This window comes from Myotis nattereri (genome assembly GCF_964212035.1).
Source record: "Myotis nattereri genome assembly, chromosome: 16".
In the NCBI taxonomy this organism is placed as follows: domain Eukaryota; kingdom Metazoa; phylum Chordata; class Mammalia; order Chiroptera; family Vespertilionidae; genus Myotis; species Myotis nattereri.
This window is the reverse complement of record NC_138091.1, coordinates 22,969,034-22,987,047: the sequence shown is the minus strand read 5'-3', so window position 1 is coordinate 22,987,047 and position 18,014 is coordinate 22,969,034. Positions and strand designations below refer to the sequence as shown.

The following is an 18,014-nucleotide window of genomic DNA, read 5'->3' as shown; positions in this document are numbered from 1 at the left end:
AAGACACTGGCCCAAGCTTGCCCAGCTAATAGGTTTCGAGCCTGACTTAAACGCAGATCCTTCCGACTTCAGAGTCCAAATTCCTGGCTCTCGCTAGCTCCCAGGCTCCTGGGGTGCAAGGGAAGGAGTGACTTTGAGCCTAAGCTGGCTGGCTCCCCTCCACCGTCTCCAGGGCCCCAGGTGCCTTCTGGGAGGGGCATTGTTGTCTGTGGCTTTGACCGCAAACTCCTCCGTGGTAGACCTGCCCTTTCTAGGTCTCCTTCCCCCATCTCGCCAGTTCAGGCCTCAGCAGCAGCACCCCCCACTCCCATACCTCCCACCCCCACCCCCAACCCCCCGTATTCGGGAAAGCAAAACTGGCTGGTCTGGCAGTGCCGATTCCAGGGGAGCTGAGAGTGGGTGTGGGTGTCCCTGGGCGACTGCCAGGCAGACGCATTCGGGAATTCTGGGCTGGGGGGCTGGGGACATGCTGGCTCCTCAGTGCAACCTGGAGGCTGAGGCTTCGCTGGAACATGATTTTAGGTGTAAGATGTGCAGTGCCTTCCAGCGCAGGCTGAGCAGTGGGGAGGTTCCAGCTGGAAGGAGGGTGTGTGGCACGCGGTTCGGACGTGGCTCCAGAATTCGGGATGATGAACTCTGCTCCCCTCCCCCTCCCCCCATGGATTTGAGTCCCAGACCGCCTGTGGGCACTCCCTGTCTGGGGGAGACCAGGCCAGAGTTGGAGTGTGGGGGGGGCACCCCTGGTAGGTGAGGGATGGGTGGGGTGTGGAACAGCCGCACCCAACCCGCTGAGGGCTGCATGGGAGAGGTGGCTCGGGCCAGTGTGGCCCCTGACCTTGCACCTCCTCCGCAGATAACAAGGACATCCTCCTGATGCTGAGTGACATGGACATCAACGCCATCGCTGGCACCCTCAAGCTCTACTTCCGGGAGCTGCCCGAGCCCCTCCTCACAGACCGACTGTACCCTGCCTTCATGGAGGGCATCGGTGAGGCTCCGGGAACCTGGGGGCCGGGCTGAGCCAGGCCTGCTGACCAGCAGAGTCAAGAGCGCCATAAGAGCCGGTGGCTTCCCTTGTTCATCGATCTGCTCACTGCACCCGAGTAGCCAGGGGGGCAGGGTGCGGTCTGCTGGGGCCTGAGCCAGCGGCTGGGCCCTCTCTCACCTGCCTCTCTCCCCTCTTGTCCCGTGGGACGCCCTCTGTGCTTCCTCCTTGGACAGTGACCCCCTTGCTTGGAAACCTGGGTGTCCAAGGAAATCTGCCCTGCAGTGGGTGGTCCGGGGCCAGCGCCCCCGAGCCGAGGAGAGCCTGGTTAGAGCTGGAGTGCACTTGAGGTGGCTGGTGCCATGGGTGGGGAGGCAGCGGAGGGTCCGGCCAGCAGGGCTCTGGCCTCCACCCACCGGGGCCAAATCCAGGCCTGGGTGCATCCCTCCTGCCTCGTCTTCCCTTGGGGCAGGTCAGGGCTTCAGCCACCAGGAGAAATGAGCCCCTGGAAGGCACTTGCTGTGCTCCGGCATCCGAGGGCTGAGAAAACCCACGCAGTGTCATCCTTGTCTTAAACTTTGCCTGACGGACTGGGGTGGGGAACGGCATTAGCCGCAAAGGCCTGTGCAGGGAGGGGAGGCGGGTGTCTGCACCCCACCAGCTGCCCCCTGGCGGAGTTGCAGGTTGTGGGTGGGGCCTCCTAGAGGAACTGGCTGTTAATAGGGCAGCTGGGGCTCCCCCTCAGGGCCTGCAGCCTCCTGACCACCAGGCGCTGGCCAGGGCCTCCCCGCCTGGGAGCCAAGCCCCGCCCCAGCCCTGTCTCTCCCCACAGCCCTGTCAGACCCTGCTGCCAAGGAAAACTGCATGATGCACCTGCTCCGCTCCCTGCCCGACCCCAACCTCATCACCTTCCTCTTCCTGCTGGAACACTTGAAAAGGTAACGAACAGTGTTCCAGTCGGGGTGGGGGGCAGGGAGCCCAGGGCCGGCACCTGCTGGAGAGGACACACCTGCCGCAGGTCCCACCCCGTGGGTGCTGGCATCTGCTGGGCCCTCCGCTGCAGGACGAGAGTTTGCTCTTCAAGTTTTTACACTCAAATTCTGTTTTGAAAAATATTTGGGTTCTAGTAACAGCCTGGAACATTGGCCACCGAATGCTTGGAAAGGCAAGGCTGGAGCCAAAAACCACGGATGGGTTTGCAGTCAGTGGGTCATTCAGTCAACTTGGCATCTTTCGAATGGAAAGCATAGGCGGCGGCAGGATGCACTGCGGGCAGGCAGCGTGCGTGTCCCGTCCTGTCTGTCACGCACAGCCGTGTGCTCCACAGTGTAAAGGTGTGCTTGCTGTTGCGTGTCATGGTCGAAAACGTTAGCAGCCCTCGGGTTTTGACCACCCTTAACGGATAGGGAGACGGCCCAGCAGGGATTTGCTCTGGTTAGCAGGCCTGTCCTTAGAACCCCAGCTCCCAAATCCTAAACTAAGGCCCTCCCCCCTTCTCCCCCTCTCCTTCTATAACCGGGCCAAACCAGGAGCCGCTCAAGTTGAGGCCTGCGGCAAAGTTGCAGCTGAAACTAGCCCTGAAGGTGTCCTTATCGCTCACTTTTGGGCCCAGGACTGTCTGGGGTGTGAGAGGGGAGCAAAAGTCCCCAGGTGTCCCTTCAGTTCGCCTCCCAGGACCGAGGCGCCTGGGGAGGGGCTGTGCTGGGGCCAGGTCCTCCCTGGGCTCAGCCCCGGCCCTCAGGCCCAGCCTCCCAGCGATGGCTCGGGGGCAGCCGAGACCTGGAAACGCCTGGGACTGTCTTGTTTTTCCCATTATGAGACATTTTCCCTCTGGTTTGGCCAGGACCAGAGCCCCAACCAGTTCCCAAATAGTTTGGCGAGCACTGCGGGGAGGACACACAGAGGAGGAATGGGAAGGGAAAATTCATTAGGTTTTCCACCCTGGGAACCGGGCACAGACTGTTCCCACATCTGGGCCCCTGGCTGGGGTGTGTGTGTGTGTGTGTGTGTGCAGGGGCTGGGCCGGCTGCACAGCTGCCTCCTGGCATGGCCATGTTTGTCTGCCCGTTTCCATAGCAGTCAGCGGGCACATCCATGACTCTTGCCTGGGGGCTGGGAATGATGGTAGATTTGGGAGTGGGGGAGAGGCGCTGCTCAGGGCGGGTGGGTCTCAGCCCCGGAGACATTTCCTAGGACTGGGGAGGCCCAGGGCCTCTCTGATATGTGTGGGGCAGAACTGCCTGCCTGGAAACGACCCACAGAAGGCAGCCCCTGCTGCCACTCGGGAAATGTCTACAGAGCATCTGGCCTGTTGTGCAAGAGAAGCAGAGGAAGATCCAAAGGGAGGGCCCTAGGCGGTGTGGCTCAGTGGATAGAGTGTCGGCCTGCAGACTGAAGGGTCCTGGGTTTGATTCTGGTCAAGGGCATATGCTCGGTTGCAGGCTTGGTCCCCAGTGGGGGGCCTGCTGTGCAGGAGGCAGCCGATCAATGATTCTCTCTCACTGATGTTTCTCTCTCTCCCTCTCCCTTCCTCTCTGAAATCAATAAAAATATATTTTTTTAAAAAAGATCCAAAGGGAGGCAGCTCTGGGTCCCATGAGACAGACCCCTCTGGATAAGGTTTGTTCCTGCCACAGCGCAGGGCAGAGCGCTGCGTTTAGTTAGCACCTGCTGCGGGGCTCCTGTCCCTGCCTGCCCCCCACTCTGACTCCTGCCTGGTCACGAGGAAAGCGGGTGAAGAGGGTGAGGAGCAGGGGCTCTGGGCAGGCCGCCTGGGTCCATCCCGGCTCTCCCACTTGCTAGCTGGACCTCAGGGAAGTCACTTAACCTCTCTGTACTTGGGTTTCTCCATCTGCACAGTGGAGACGATAATACTTACCCAGAGGATGCTGGGGAGGAAGATTTATTACCGGGAAAGTTCTCGGGCTGATGACGCCATTGTCTCTAAGGCAGAGGTGTTGGTGTGGGTCCTTCTGACGGTCTACCATCAGGTCAGGGGGTGGCCCCGGAGCTGGGGCTCTGTTACAGGAATGTCCTGGGACGTAGCTGGGGACTTGGTCCCTTGACCTAGTTCCCTCCCTACCCAGAGGTCTCTACCCTTAGGAGAGGAAGGCTGGTAACCACCTTCCCGGAATCCTTCTAGGAGCTCCTACACCTAAGGCCCAGGGTCTGGAGCTCTAAGCAGCTGCTGAGAACTGACCTCCCCCCCCCCCCCCAGGGTTGCTGAGAAGGAGCCCATCAACAAAATGTCCCTTCACAACCTGGCCACCGTGTTTGGCCCCACGTTACTGAGACCCTCGGAAGTGGAGAGCAAAGCACACCTCACGTCGGCTGCGGACATCTGGTCCCATGACGTCATGGCACAGGTACGACCACGCGGCCGTCTGTGGCTGGGAGAGGGTGAGGCCCACTCCCTGAAGGGTGGAGAGAACAGCTCCTGAGCAGCTGGGTTCGTGGTTTGCAGGCTGTCACCAGGGAGGCAGGACTTTGGACAGCCCTGCCCTTCCCAGACCAAAACAACAAGTTTATACTCGGGCTCCTAGGCCAGGGGCCCGGCGCTGGCTTCAGTCCTGGGCCTGCCTGTCTCCGAAAGGAAGCCCAGGGGCAGGAAAACGCCGGGGCCTCGTCCTCACCGTGGAAGCTCTAGGACTGCTTCTGGGGCAGGAGGCTTCCTTGGGACCCTACAAGACCCAAAGCAGGGTCCAGTCTGAGGCAGGATGTCAAGCCAAAGCCAACCTCTGGAGGCAGGTTGGGAAGTGGCCCCAGGCTCCCACCCTCTGCCCTGCGGCGCCCCCTACTGCTGCAAAGGGGCAGGCACACCTGGGCTGCCAAGGAAGGGGAAGTGGCAGGAGCCCACCTGAGAGGGAAGGGGAGCAACACAGCCTGGGGCCATTTCTTCTCCACAGACCAGAGGAGGGCCATGAGGACAAGGACCTCACCTCAGTCTCCCCTGTCTCCCCACAGGTCCAGGTCCTCCTCTACTACCTGCAGCACCCCCCCATCTCCTTCGCAGAACTGAAGCGGAACACACTGTACTTCTCCACGGATGTGTAGCCCCAGGTGGGCGCTGTGGGGGTGGCCGAGCCAGCCTCTCCTGCTGGGGGACCGGCACAGGCTTGAAAGACTACAATAGGAAACTCCCAGACCCAGCACTCCGGACTCCAAGGGACGCAGGTTTCCAAGAACTGGAACATGTGCATCTGTTGTGCCACCTTGTACAAAGCCAGCTGACCCGGCCCAGCCTCCCGCCTCCCCCGGGCTCCTGCCCTCTGTACCTCCAGTGTGTCTCACGCTCCGTGCCGGTGGGGTTGTTTTATGTCTGTTTGTCATGCAGAAAAGGTAGGGACTGACCCAGGACGGGCACAGACGGCCAGCTTTGTTCTTTCATTTCCTCCAGCACTTTCTTTCCTCCCGCGTCCAGTCCAAGGGCTTTTATTTGGCTGCGTAACTGCTGCCCGCTTGTCCTCTCTTGGCCCTGCTCCCAGATTGCAGTCTCCTGGCAGCCTTCCTCGGTTCCCCCCCACTCCCCCCGCCCAGCCTGCCCGCATGCACGTGCAGCCTCGGGTTCACTCCATCGCCTTGGAAGTTGTGAGGAGGCCCCGGGTGGCGGTGACCACGTGGCCGTCAGTGCTGCCGCATGCGGCCCCGGCCCCCTCCTGCCCCCGACCCCCCCCCACCGTGGAAGCACGCCTGCTTTGCCTTGCTGCCTGTGCAAATGTTGGACAAGGAGACAGACTCACACTAATCCTCAGCTTAGCAGAGCTGGAGAGCGGATTTCTGGAATTTTCCACCCGAGGACCATTTCTGGGGTTTATCTGTTCTGTCTCCTGTCTACTGGTGAGGCATCTTGACTGTTTCTTCTGCTTTTCAGTTCCCTTTCCCTTGGTGGTCTATTTCCTTTGAGTGTAGACTCGCAGGTGACCTGCTATCGAGATGGCCAGAGGGTCGGGAAAGCGTCGGGGAGGTGGGGGAGGCGCAGCACCGGACGGACACTCAGGAGTGCGCGCAGCGCTGGTGTCCTGAGCGGGGGAGTGGCTGCCAGCAGCAGGAGTCCTAGTGGCTTTTCTAGTGAAGCGAGGCCTCCAGGAGGGCAGCTGCTGTGGCTGAAGCAGGTGTCCAGACAACGGCAAGCTCCATCCAGGAGACGAGCCCTTCCTGGCGCCTCCATGTACCTCGTGGTGCCTCTGCCTTAGATTTTACATCCTCCCCAGCCAAGCACTGCCACGGGGTAGCCCCACGGCCACAGGTGCTCAGGGCCTGGGAAAGGCAGGCACAGTCCACGAAGACAGTCGTCAGGGTGCTGCCTCCCAACCCCGACTTCTAGATGCAGCCTTTCGGGTGAACTGCCTCTCATGGGGTTGGGTTTTGCCGGAGACCCTCATTGTTGATGCTCTATCGAGTCAGGGATCGGCAGGTTCCATTCCCAGCGGGGAGACCTATTGCTCCGTCCTGGAAAGGAGTGAGTATACTTCTGTTTCTTCCCGTGGGAGCCTGTGGTGGTCAGCCTGGCAGGGCAGACACTCCCAGGCGGCAGGGGCTTGCGTTGCAGCACAAGCTCCCCAGCTCTCCTGTGTGGCAGAGAGTAGATGCTGCGCCTCAGGACTGGAGAGAACAGCTCCCATAGCTTGAGCTCAGGGCTGAGTGTTAAAGAAGGGTCTGCTGGCCCTGAAGCTGTAGTGCGTGCTCCGAGGAGGGCCCTTTCGGGTCTTGTTTACACCTGTTACTCCGTCTGGGGCCGAGCGGTACTCACGCTGTGCACATTGGAGGAAAGAGGCCCAAGAAGAGGGGAATGCCACCTCGCTGGCTGCCTGCAGCAGCTTAGTTAGGAGCCCTGCTCCCTGGGACAGGAGACAGGGACAGAACTTGAGTCTAAAGATCCCAGCGTCTGCCCATCCCTGCTCTCGTTTCCAAAGCCGTTGATGGTAATGACTGGAGGCCCAGCTTGAGCTAGTTACAGCCAAAAATGGGTGCCTCCCACCTCCCAGAACAAGGGATGTTTACTTCTTAGCAGCAGGTAGCCACTAACTGCAGCCCCTAGGCATGCTTAGGCAGTGAGAAGGGGAGGAAGGCTGGAAGGGCTGAGAAATGCAAAAGGCTCAGAGTATTTATAAATTCTACCCTGAGTGGGTGAGGGCAAGTATCAGACCTGGACTACGCTGCACCAAGGAAATAGCCCACAGGTTCTCCTGGGGCAGGAACTGTGCAGCCCAGAACCCCCAGCCACTGTGCCCAGCAGGGCAGGCTGTGCCACAGGCTCAGCACACAGGCCGCAGGAATCCCAGGTGGCCTGTCCTTGCTGGCAATGACTATGGGCTGCCGGTTTTTGCCGAGACCGGTGGGATGGGACCCTTCGTTAATATTTGACTTTAATACGTGGGTAAGGATATATTTTTTTGTCTCTGTTCTGTTTCATCTTATGTAGATTATTATAAATTGATGTAAACCACGTGAGAGGAAAATGTTAATAAAAAAATGCAAAGCCCCAACATTTGCACACACTCAGCCCTGTGGTGCGGACACGTGTGTCCTCAGTGGTCCAGGGAAGACCAATCTGAGTATTGAACTCTTCAGCCTGCATCCAGATGTGAGCTCACAGGCATGTTTACCCGTTCACCTCCCCTGAGCGCTCCTGTGACTCCGTGGGGACGGCGGCAGCTGGAGGGAGGGGAGCCCATGGCGTTGCCGCCTCTGCACAAGGCCTCCAGGTCACCCCGCAGCCAGCGAGGCAGTACAGATGCCCTGCCAGGGACCTGGCCGTCAGCATCCTCAGAGAGATGGCAGGAACCTGTCCATTCAAGTGCAGGCTTCCTATTTTGTGTAAACTTTACATTTTCCTTGGATGTGGCTCAGCTTTGGGGCAGCCTCTGGCCTCATCTGCCTGCAAAGAGGCGGGATCCCCAGAGAGCCCGCTCCCTTTAGGAGCCAGTGGGGTTAACGTAGCTCCCACCAGCCCAAGCCTTTGGACACTTGTTTATTCTGGAGATCAGGAGCAGATGTCTCTGAAAACTGGTGTTTGGTTTATGAGGTCATACGGACTCCTTAGCCATCTAAAACAGGAAACGATTCATCTCCTCTCCTGATTGAATAGTCAGTGTGGACAGTGCTTCGCTTATTGAACTGATGGCCACTGACAGCCCAGGGCTCATCCTTTCCAAGGCAGTCGTGAGGGCAGCTTGTCCTGTGTCCGGCTGTTCAGTGTATCTGACCCCATGCGCTAGACTGGCTGAGAAGATGCTGGGCATCCTAACACTTTGCCAGGTGCCAGGTAGGAGTCTCTGCTATTGCTCTCAAAGCTTATAGGTGACATGTAGGGACAATGTAGAAAATCATTCTAAATTAGTTCTCAGACCTCTGAGGACACTCCAGACAGCCTAGCAGCAATGACGCCTCATGCCTGTGAGACGAGGCCAGGCATTATATAGAATTCACCATAGAAGGACATGAGCTCTGCACACTAACTCACACTCATTCCAAAGGAAACAGCAGACATGGCCAGGGGAAGGTGTTACCAGCTGGGTTTGACATTATCACTCACATACACACACACACTCGGGATGCCTGGATGTTCCAGCTCAGTCTTGGAACTCTGGTTAAGAGTGGGTGGGCTAGAAGAGCAGGCAAGGGGAAAGCAAGCAAAAAAAAAAAAAGGCAAAGGAGTTACTGTACTGCAGGAAAAAAGACACACCCCTGGCTAAAGACAGCCAGGATTATATGTCCCCCACACGCCTGCCTGCCCCCAAGAGCAAACACCTGAACTCATCTGCTTCATCTTGCCACCGAAGCACCAGAGTAAAGCAGAACCCGAGGCAAATCCTAATCATAAAAGGCTATTTTTTTTGGTCTATGATACACAGTAAGACTGAGCTTTTGTTGTCAGAAAAGGGCTACCAGGTCAAGTGAAAAACATGTTAAAGCAAAACAACACGCACCAGAGAGCAAGGGAGTGGTGAACAGCCCCTCAGCGATGTCTGACTTGACCCAGTACCTGCTGTGACTTCGTCAGAATGAGGGGAGCAGGCTCCTCGCGTGTCCTGGAGCCAGGCCGAGTCAGTGCTCAGAGCGTAACAGCAGTCAGTGGCTCAGCCCACAGGCATCCCTATCAGCCGCCCACAGGAGGGCTTTTTAGAAGAGGGCAGTAGGACTTACGCCTGGGGTTTCGATGCGTCCTAGGAAGGGGCGAGGCTGGCTTCTTGGATGGAAGGCCCTGGCTGACATAACAGTCTCGACGAGGGTCACACGACTACAAACCCTGAAAATCTGGCAATCCCAGATTTCTCAGGAGCTTTCTCAATTTTTCTCCTTTGAATGTTCAATCTTTGGGCCACCTGGCACCATTTTGGGGAATTATGGAATTTGAAAATAAAAATAAACCATTTAAGCTGTCATATAAATACATTTTTTAAACAAGGACAGCAGAAGGCTAAACAAAGTGACATAATTGGTCAGCAGGCATACATGTACTTTGCCCTGCCCTGACGGGTACGTGAGAGGGATGACTGCATGGAGTTCCAAGGTCGAGCAGCTTCCTGGGTCTGTAAAGTCACCTCCGTCCCCACAGCACCAACCAGCCAGGGGGCCAAGTGTGGTCAGCACTGGATCTTTCTACAAGTCAGCACACTGACTCCTAATCTGCCGGAGAGAGAGAGGCTGGCGTCCAGGAGCAGAGAGAGAGGCTGCTCAGAGGCTGGAGGCGTCCAGTGGCCAGGCGGCTCCTCACAACATGGACGTCTGAGAGGAAACAAATGTCTTGAGGGTCTGAAGCGAGGGCCCTGAGTGGTGCAGAAATGCCCTCCACAGAGCAGCTCTGGTCCTGGGTGGTGGTGTCCGTCCCCGGAGGCAGTCACTCTCACCGTAGATAATAATCGATTGCAGCAGAGAAAGCAGCAAAACCGCCACAACCGATGACCCCAGCATTTAAGCCAGCTGTAAAGCAAGCAGAAATGGCGTTACCTGTGGTGACAAATGCGGGGCCAGGCTGCACTCACAAAGCGTCCGCATAGCCACAGATGCAGAGAGAGCAGCTAAGTGCCTGTCAGAGATCTGCGAGGCTTCAGTGAAGCCGTGTACATGACCTACCCAGTGCTTTAGTTACACTGTGCATTCGTTTAACTTTTCTCGTTCCAAAGAATTAATAGTTCCAGTCTCATGAAAACAGCTCCTCACAGGCAGGAAACTGGTTAAGAAAACCAGCCCTTGGAATCAAGTGAAAGCATATGGCCTGGTCCTGATTTGTTTATGGAATACATTCCTGGGAAGGTGATCAAAGCAGTCCTAGAGGGAGCCGAGCTTCCCAACGGCCCTGACAGAGCTGAGCGATGGGAAGACCAAAGGGAAAGTTGCCCTCGAAATCATAAATGGCCGTTTGAGGAGCAAAAGCAAGTTTTTAATGATAGCAAATCATCCCGCCTCTCCGAAAACGAGGAAACGGGCTTTTTGTTTTGGGTAAGTCGGGGCACAGCAGACAGAGTGGCCCAGCAACGGACACTGTTAGGAAAGTCAAGGCACTGACCCCTTATACCACACTCCTGATGGGAATGCCAACAGGGAGGAGTGGCAGGAGATTAGCTTCCTTCTTTGTTGTTTTCAGCTGATAATCCAACATTTCTTCAGGGTCTATATTTGGTTTCCATGGGTAGAAATCTAAGAATCCTCAACTGCAGAAAGACATTACTGTGATAACTTATAATAAATAAAATTAAAACTGACAATTGTATAGTATTATTAAGAAAAACGTCTAAATACTGGAAATGCATGAAGCTGAAAGTTCAGCATGACATGTGGACGAATGGGCTTTCCAGGGCTGAATGGGACCTGGCTATGCTTCCGTACTAGCCTGCATGAGACCACACTCCGGGAATTATGTGAGGACGTTCTCCCGTATTTCCAACATGGGGCAGTTCTTTTCCTAAGACAGGTCTAGATCTATCAGTGGTTCTCACCTCGGAGCAATTTTGCCCCTCGGGGGACATTCAGCAATTTCTGGAGACACTTGGTTCTCACAACTAAGAAGCGCTACTAGCATCTAGTGGGTAGAGGCCAGGGATGTGCAAACATCCTTAAATACATGGACAACCCCCTCCCCGGAGCAGATGTATCTGGTCCAAAATGTCAATAGTGCCAAGGAGAAGAAATCCTGAAATTTCCCGCAACAGTGAGTTGACACATAAGCAAACGTGATTCATTTGTCAGAAGGAAAGAATACCAAGTGCCCACATATGCCTTGGGCTGTCCCTGGAACACTCATATGTTTAGAAATGTCAACTTCAGCATGCTGTCCAAGGCCACAAAGAAAACCACTCGAGACTTGTTTACCAACCTCTGAAACCAATGGCTCCTCCAGTGATGCAGCCACTAATGACACTGTTCTTCCAATCTGACTTCCCCCGGTACTGTGGGCGGAGAAGTGCAGTTTAGAGCCAAAGAAACACGCCAGACGAGACGATTAGGGGAAAAAGCCCAGGGTTTCTAGCTGGCTAATTTAGTCCCGCCCCAAAGGAAACGTAATCTTTTTCTCTTTCAAAAGTGTAGCTCCTAAAATTTGAATGTGTTCATAGTTGCTTCCCGCAGGTGACACCAGAGCACGGAGACCAAGCACAGCCTTTGAGAAGTAAGCCAATCTCGTCTCGGGCTCCCCAGTAAGTCTTGTGCTTAAGATCAACCAACTTTAAGTCCACAAAAAGAAGTCAGGAACCATGCAAGCCCAAATCATAAGTACAAAGAGTTTACAATAGGGGCTATTTTATGGACATTCAATCTAGCAAATATCGGACATTTCTGATCTGCTTTCTAATAACATTAAGAGTCTTTCTCCTTAGAAGTCATAAGATGGCAGAAGGCATGGCTTTCACAGGAGGCAGAGACACTTACAGATTCGACCAAACACTCAGTGCAAGAAAACATGGCGCCCACAATGGCAAAATTTTTGGCGTAGGACATTCCTCTCTGCCCCATGTCCTTAAGAACTTCTTTTGCTGTCGGAGTCCGGTAAGGATCCTTGGGGTCAAAGCCCACATTGGTATCAATGCCGGCGGTGAACACCCCAAATGCACCTCCCAAGACAAATCCTAAAAACAAACAGAGATGAAGATTTCTTGGCATGTTTTCCGAGTTACTGCAATGGGTCGTATTCAAATAGCACCTTCTGGGTGGCCACCAGGGAAGAGGATCCCATCCCCCTTGCACCCAAACTCTCCACTTGCCTGGCTTCCACATTACACAACCTAGGCTCCATCTTGTTGACAGCTTCCTCTCTGTCTCCTCCTGGATTTCTTCTTTATTTCATCTTATATTTCTCAAGATTCAGTCTTTAACCTCTGTTCTCTCTCTACTCTCTCACATGTAACCAGTCACCCTTGAGTGCAGCTATCAACTTTGCAAATCACTCCCTTAACAATGGTAACATTCATAATAGTCACTTAATAAATACCATCTGCCAACTGCTATGACATTTTATAGTTAGAGCCTCATTTATTCCTCACAATAATCCTGTGAGGTAGATATTTTTACCCCCTCCTTTCTGTAGCTGAAGGCACCAAGGCTCAGAGCGGTTAATTAACTTCCCTAAAGTCACAAAGCTACCAAATGGCACACTCTACATTGCTGTCCACATCTGACCTTCCTGAGCCTGCTGGGCATTTCTCATTACCTCATGGCCAATCCAGTTGACCCCTGAACAATGCAAGATTAAGGGTACCAAGTCCCCCACAGTCAAAAATCCACATATAACTTCTGACTCCCCAAAAACATTTGCCCCAAGCAAGACCCAGTGAGGAGCCCAAGACCCAATCCAAAAGAGAAAGAGAACCTGGCCGCCACGACCACCAGCTGTGCTCACCACCGGCCACCCACTACTGAGGTGCCCGAGTGCGGTGGCACCGGCCAGGCCATGTCAGGCCATCATAAATGGATATGGGTTTTTAAGTCAAAATGACACCAAGAACGTGTGTGTGTGCATCAGACTGCCATCAAGAGCCCCCGGGAATATCTGCGCAGTGTGGGGTGGAGAAACTAGTCTGCGGTGGTGGAAGGAGAAGGTGCTGAGGCAACAATGTGACTGGCCCGGAGGAGTTCCCGCAGAGCCGTTCCTGCTGATCGGCACCAGTTCAGATGTGGCTACAATGGCAGATGCTGTGGACCTCCCCGTAATCATGCTGGGGAGGAGGGGGGCGGGGGAAGGGAGCAGCAGCAGTGAAGGATCTGACCCTCCTGCCACTGAGGGGCACTTTGGGGCCGGAGTCAGCTGTGCCACCCCATCCCCTTCCTCTCCCTCTCCCCTGTAGCCCTCAGTATGGCGAAGGTTCCCGCCTTACCACGTGGGACAGACAGACCTCTGACCCTGGCTCAGAGTCTTTCCCCATCCCAACAGAATGCAGGCTGGTGAGATTGGGGAGATGAAGGATGGAGTCCCAGAGGGGAGCACAGCTTCAGGGACCGGTTCATCGAAATCCAACTTACCGTCCAAGGTACCATAGGGGACCTCCTCGCCCACAACCTGCCCCAACTGTGGGAGAGGCTGAAGATAAAGAGAATCAGCAAGCAGCCATGATCCATGTCAGCCATCTGCTCATTGTGGATACCAGCGCCTCTCCAACTATCGGCATTGCCCCCATCCTCCCAATGCTCCACCAGATGGCAAAGAGACCAAGGCGGGGGAAGCACCACCTGAGAACCCTGCCCCAGTCACCCACCCAGCAGGGCAACACCAGGCTCCCAGGCACCTAGACCCGTGGTCGGCAAACCTCGGCTCTCGAGCCACATGCGGCTCTTTGGCCCCTTGAGTGTGGCTCTTCCACAAAATACCACATGCGGGCGCGCACGTACAGTGCGACTGAAACTTCATGGCCCATGCGCAGACGTCAGTATTCTGTGGAATGGAAGACTAATAACCAAGATGTGGACACTGAATGTTTATGGTCATTCTTTACGAAAGACGTACAGAAGGAGAATTATCAGCCAATGTTTCTGGCAATTCTTCCGGGAAAGCCTGCACAGAAGACAAAAGAGCAACCTCCCCAGTTTCAGCAACCATTAGATTTACTTTTCTTTTCTCCTTTTTACTGGTTTAGAAATATGAATTGAAAGAAACATTGCTCTGGCCGATTTGGCTCAATGGTTAGAGCGTCAGCGCTCGGACTGCAGGATCACGGGTTCAATTCTGGTCAAGAGTGCAGACCTCGATTACAGGCTCCTCCCGGGGCGTGCGGGAGGCAACCAGTCCATGTTTCTCTCTCTGTGTCTCTCCCTATCCCTTTCACTTTCTCTCTAAAAAATCAAAACAAAACAAACCCACACACACACAATGGAAAAAATATCCTGGATGAGGATTAACAAAACAAAAAAGAAGAAATATTAATACTACATGCGAGAACCCCGACCAAAGAAATCTATGCTTTTTTCCTGCCCAACTGGTGTGGCTCCTCTTTTCTGCTCATTTTGGATGCTGGTATAAATTTCCAAGTGTTGTCATTTCAAAAGAAATTTTATGATCCTATTTATTCCCAGGATGAGGGGAGGATAACATCTTTGTTTTGTTGTGTGACTGAAAATGTGAAGCATGAAGTTCTTCAAAAATAAGATTTTGCCCTTGGGGGAAAGGGTTTAGCTGTCCCTTGTTATCTGTGGTGGACTGGTTCCAGGACCCCCACAAATTCCAGAATCTGCAGGTGCTCAAGTTCCCTGTATCAAATGGTATAAATCAATGCACACGGTGAGCCGACCACATCCGTGGACTCCCAGCAGAGGATCAAAAACAGCACAGGTCTGGCCCGTGTGGCTCAGTTGGTTGAGCATTGTCGGGGGTGGGGGTGGGGGGCACTGACAGGTCGCCAGTTCCATTCCTGGTCAGGGCACATGCCCAGGTTGCAGGTTCGATCCCCAGTACGGGGCATGCAGAAGGCAGCCAATCAATGATTCTCTCTCATCGACGTTTCTATCTCTCCCTCTCCCTTCCTCGCTGAAATCAATACAAATATGTTTTTAAAAAACAAAGAAAACAGTACAGGTATTTACTGAAAAACATCCATGTACAAGTGGACTCACACGTTCAAACCCATGTTGTTCTAGAGTCAGTTGTATATGGTCAATGAAATCATGGGCCCCTCCCCTCCCGACGTGCTTGCTTATGTCTCCTCCTTTCCAGTCACTCCAGCTACAAACCTCAGGGGTATTTCTGACTGTTTCTGTGCTCCCGGCTACAACTCCATGTCCACAATTATCATCCTAGTCTAGGGCCTTTTTAAAAATACATATATGTAAAAATTTATTTTATATTTATTTATTCATTCATTCATTCATTTAGAGAAAGAGTAAGGGATGAGGGGGAGAGAGAGAAACATCGATGTGACAGCAGAACATTGATCGGCTGCCTCCTGCACAACCCCCACCAGGGACTGAGTCCAAAACCGGAGCATGTGCCCTGAGGGTGAATCCAACTGGCAACCTTCCATGCTCCGGAAGACACCCAACCAACTGAGCCACACAGGGCAGAGCTAGGCTAGGGCCTTTGTCCCTTCCACCCTGGAGCACTACAAAGACTCATTTCAACAACTCTTTCAGTGATGTATCGGGGTCGAGCACAATGATGAACAAGGACCCAGCCCATACCTCATGAACTTTCAGTCCAGCCTTTCTCCTCTATGGCCTCCCGCTCCACACTGTTCCTTCCTTCACCACACTCCATCCTGCATCACTCTCAGTACCACCTGTCACACCCCTAAAAAAACATCCATTACTGCCCTAACCGGTTTGGCTCAGTGGATAGAGCATCAGCCTGCGGACTCAAGGGTCCCAGGTGCGATTCTGGTCAAGGGCATGTACCTAGGTTGCGGGCACATCCCCAGTGGGGAGTGTGCAGGAGGCAGCTGATTGATGTTTCTCTCTCATCGATGTTTCTAACTCTCTATCCCTCTCCCTTCCTATCTGAAAAAAATCAATAAAATATATATTTTTTAAAAAACATCAATTACTGCCCTAATGCCTATCAGCAAAAAGCCCAAATCCCCTCCCCCACCCCAACTGGAAATGACGTTTCTCTTCCTCTTTGTCCACCCCCATTCTCTCAATCCGTCAAGACACTGCTCCCGTCTCCCCTTCTCTTGTGGTCTTCCCCAAACAACAAGCTTTCTCTTTCTTCTCTTTACTGTACTTCACCACTGCACTCTCGCTATACTCGTCTGTCCGTCATTCTCAATGGGATTCCAACTCACCTGCAAATGTGGTCAGTCCCTTTACCCTGCACACAGGAGGGGCACTGTACATTCTAGACTTCTTTCCCCTTTGCTCACTGCTGTCTGGTCACACTGGCCACAAAGGCCTTTCAGTTTTCAAACCTCAGGCCAGCCCAGGCCGGTGTGGCCCCGTTGGCTGAGCGTCCTCCGGTGCAGAGAGGTCGCCAGTTCCACTCGGGTCAGGGCACACGCTCGGGTTGGGGTTGCGGGCTGGGTCCCCAGCAGGGGGCGTGCAGGAGGCAGCCGATAGATGCTTTTCTCCCTTTCTCTCTCTAAAATAAAAACATCTTTTAAAAACACACACCTCAAGCCAGCTCCCGCCAGACCTTTGCACGGGATGCTCCCTATTCTGCAGCATCCTTCCGCCAGCTATTCTTCGACATATAAGCATAAGAATGTTCGCTTCTCTCTCCACCGCCTGGCACGGGACTGCTGCTGGGTAACAAGCTATTGAAAGGATGATTCTTTTAAAGTGAACGAATGAACGATGCATAACGTCCAGGCCCCGACCCATCGTACTGCTTCTCTGATCCAATGTCCAGAGGCTACAGAGCGTGGCTGGCGTTCACCCGAAGAGAGGGGGTGCAGGCAAGGTCGAGGCCCCCAGGCTCCGCTCCTCCCAGGCGCCTGGTCTTGGCAGAGGACCCCGCTGCCATCCAAACCCTCAGCCGCCCACGGGCCCCCTCGCTTGGCCTCACCTCCCACGCAGGCCAGCGCTGCCTTGAAGGCGCAGCTTTCCATCGCCTTCTCGATCATCTTCTGCTCCTCACTCTTGGTCGGGCTCGGGATCCCGCCCAGGCTCCCGGGCTCCAGGGGCCTGGGCTGGCGCTTGTCACCCACCAGGTGCTGCAGAAGAAGGCTATACTGCAGCGGCGCTTCGGCGGAGCCCGCCGCCTGGGGCACGGAGCCGCCGGCACTGGGGGCAGCTGCCGCCATGGCTGCAGTCGCCCAAGAGACCCTGGCGTCGTTCTCCCCACAGCAGATTCCACAAACTTCCCGCTGGGGCCTTACGCGCCTGCCCAGTGTGCCGCAACGGCAGATTCGCCACCGAGCAAGTCCGAGGAAGCTGCGGAACTCGAGTCCGTTCGTGCGCGCCTGGCAGAAGAACGATCATGACCCCCCAGAGCCTCCTGTGAATATTGAATCAGGTTTGTACAGCATTCCCAGTGGCACTGACAAACAAGGTTCAGATTCACCACGGCGCCCTCATCATCGGGCTGCAGCGCGGTGCCTACCGGGATTTGTAGTTCTAACACGTACACCTAAGACATTTCCCAGGAAGCCTTGCGCGGTTACTCGTCCCCAGGTCCTGGGAAGCTCGTGACCCGCGGGGACGCAGCGGTAGAGCGCCTGCAAAGCTGCAGTGCGCCGGTACGCCGGCAGGAGGCGCCTCGCCACTGCCCTTACAGTCTATTCCTTGCAGGTGTGAGATGGGATGGGGTGGGGCCACAACATGACTAACAAAGAAACAACACTTCGGGAGGATGAAGCCCAGAAGTCAGGATTTTAAAAAGATTCCCAGGTGATTCTAATGTGCAGCCAAGGTTGAGAACCACTGGCATAGGTGGTTCTCAATCTCTAGTGGGCATGAGAAGCACCTGGAGAGATTGTTCAACTCTTGATGGCTGGGCTCAGAGTTTCTGATTCTGGAAGGTGTGGGATGGGCGTGAAAATAGCATATCCCAGGTGATGCTGGCTGGGGACCACATTTCAGGAACCACTAGTCTACATCATTGTCTACAGTGACCTCTCACTGAAAGTGGATTCACACTACTCGGAGCTCCACTGAGGCGGGGACAACTGTT

At 54.7% G+C, this 18,014-nt stretch overlaps 2 protein-coding genes and 1 pseudogene across 7 annotated transcripts in view; 2 read left to right on the top strand and 1 right to left on the bottom strand.

The window, feature by feature from the left end:
* The window catches only part of ABR (ABR activator of RhoGEF and GTPase), a gene marked incomplete at its 5' end in the record, with an annotated part of 101,954 nt that extends 94,468 nt beyond the window's left edge, over nucleotides 1-7,486 (top strand). For all 3 annotated transcript variants that reach the window (XM_081109381.1, XM_081109382.1, XM_081109383.1), the window contains 4 exons: nucleotides 854-988; nucleotides 1,818-1,923; nucleotides 4,203-4,350; nucleotides 4,949-7,486. In XM_081109381.1, coding sequence (XP_080965507.1) covers nucleotides 854-988; nucleotides 1,818-1,923; nucleotides 4,203-4,350; nucleotides 4,949-5,038 — 479 coding nt within the window. In that variant the 3' untranslated portion in view covers nucleotides 5,039-7,486. The remainder of the gene's footprint in view (nucleotides 1-853; nucleotides 989-1,817; nucleotides 1,924-4,202; nucleotides 4,351-4,948) is intronic.
* Nucleotides 7,487-8,797: 1,311 nt separating this feature from the next.
* Nucleotides 8,798-17,423, bottom strand: TIMM22 (translocase of inner mitochondrial membrane 22). Of its 3 annotated transcripts, XR_013996962.1 has the most exons (5): nucleotides 16,908-17,153; nucleotides 11,852-12,048; nucleotides 11,301-11,373; nucleotides 10,494-10,638; nucleotides 8,798-9,907 (listed from the first exon to the last, which is right to left on the bottom strand). XR_013996962.1 is itself a non-coding variant. In XM_081109384.1 (4 exons), exons 1-4 carry the CDS (start codon nucleotides 17,143-17,145, stop codon nucleotides 9,831-9,833), a joined length of 585 nt encoding a protein of 194 aa, XP_080965510.1. In that variant the 5' UTR covers nucleotides 17,146-17,423; the 3' UTR covers nucleotides 8,798-9,830. The 3 variants fall into 3 exon arrangements, 2 of the variants coding, with proteins under 2 accessions (XP_080965510.1, XP_080965511.1); XM_081109384.1 differs by lacking the exon at nucleotides 10,494-10,638 and having other exon boundaries at nucleotides 16,908-17,423; XM_081109385.1 differs by lacking the exon at nucleotides 8,798-9,907 and having other exon boundaries at nucleotides 10,349-10,638; nucleotides 16,908-17,158.
* On the top strand, nucleotides 12,101-14,943 carry LOC308532567 (Y-box-binding protein 3-like; annotated as a pseudogene). The gene is made up of 2 exons: nucleotides 12,101-12,129; nucleotides 12,840-14,943. The product of its transcript is annotated as a Y-box-binding protein 3-like (transcript).
* Nucleotides 17,424-18,014: the final 591 nt, after the last annotated feature.

Coding starts and splice junctions, on each gene's coding strand:
- TIMM22 (XM_081109384.1), bottom strand. CDS start 17,145: ATGGCGGCAGCTGCCCCCAGTGCCGGCGGCTCCGTGCCCCAGGCGGCG. Junction 12,049..16,907: donor AGCGCTGGCCTGCGTGGGAG/GTGAGGCCAAGC, acceptor GTTTGTTTTTAG/GATTTGTCTTGGGAGGTGCA. Junction 11,374..11,851: donor CTGAGTGTTTGGTCGAATCT/GTAAGTGTCTCT, acceptor CTCCGCCCACAG/TACCGGGGGAAGTCAGATTG.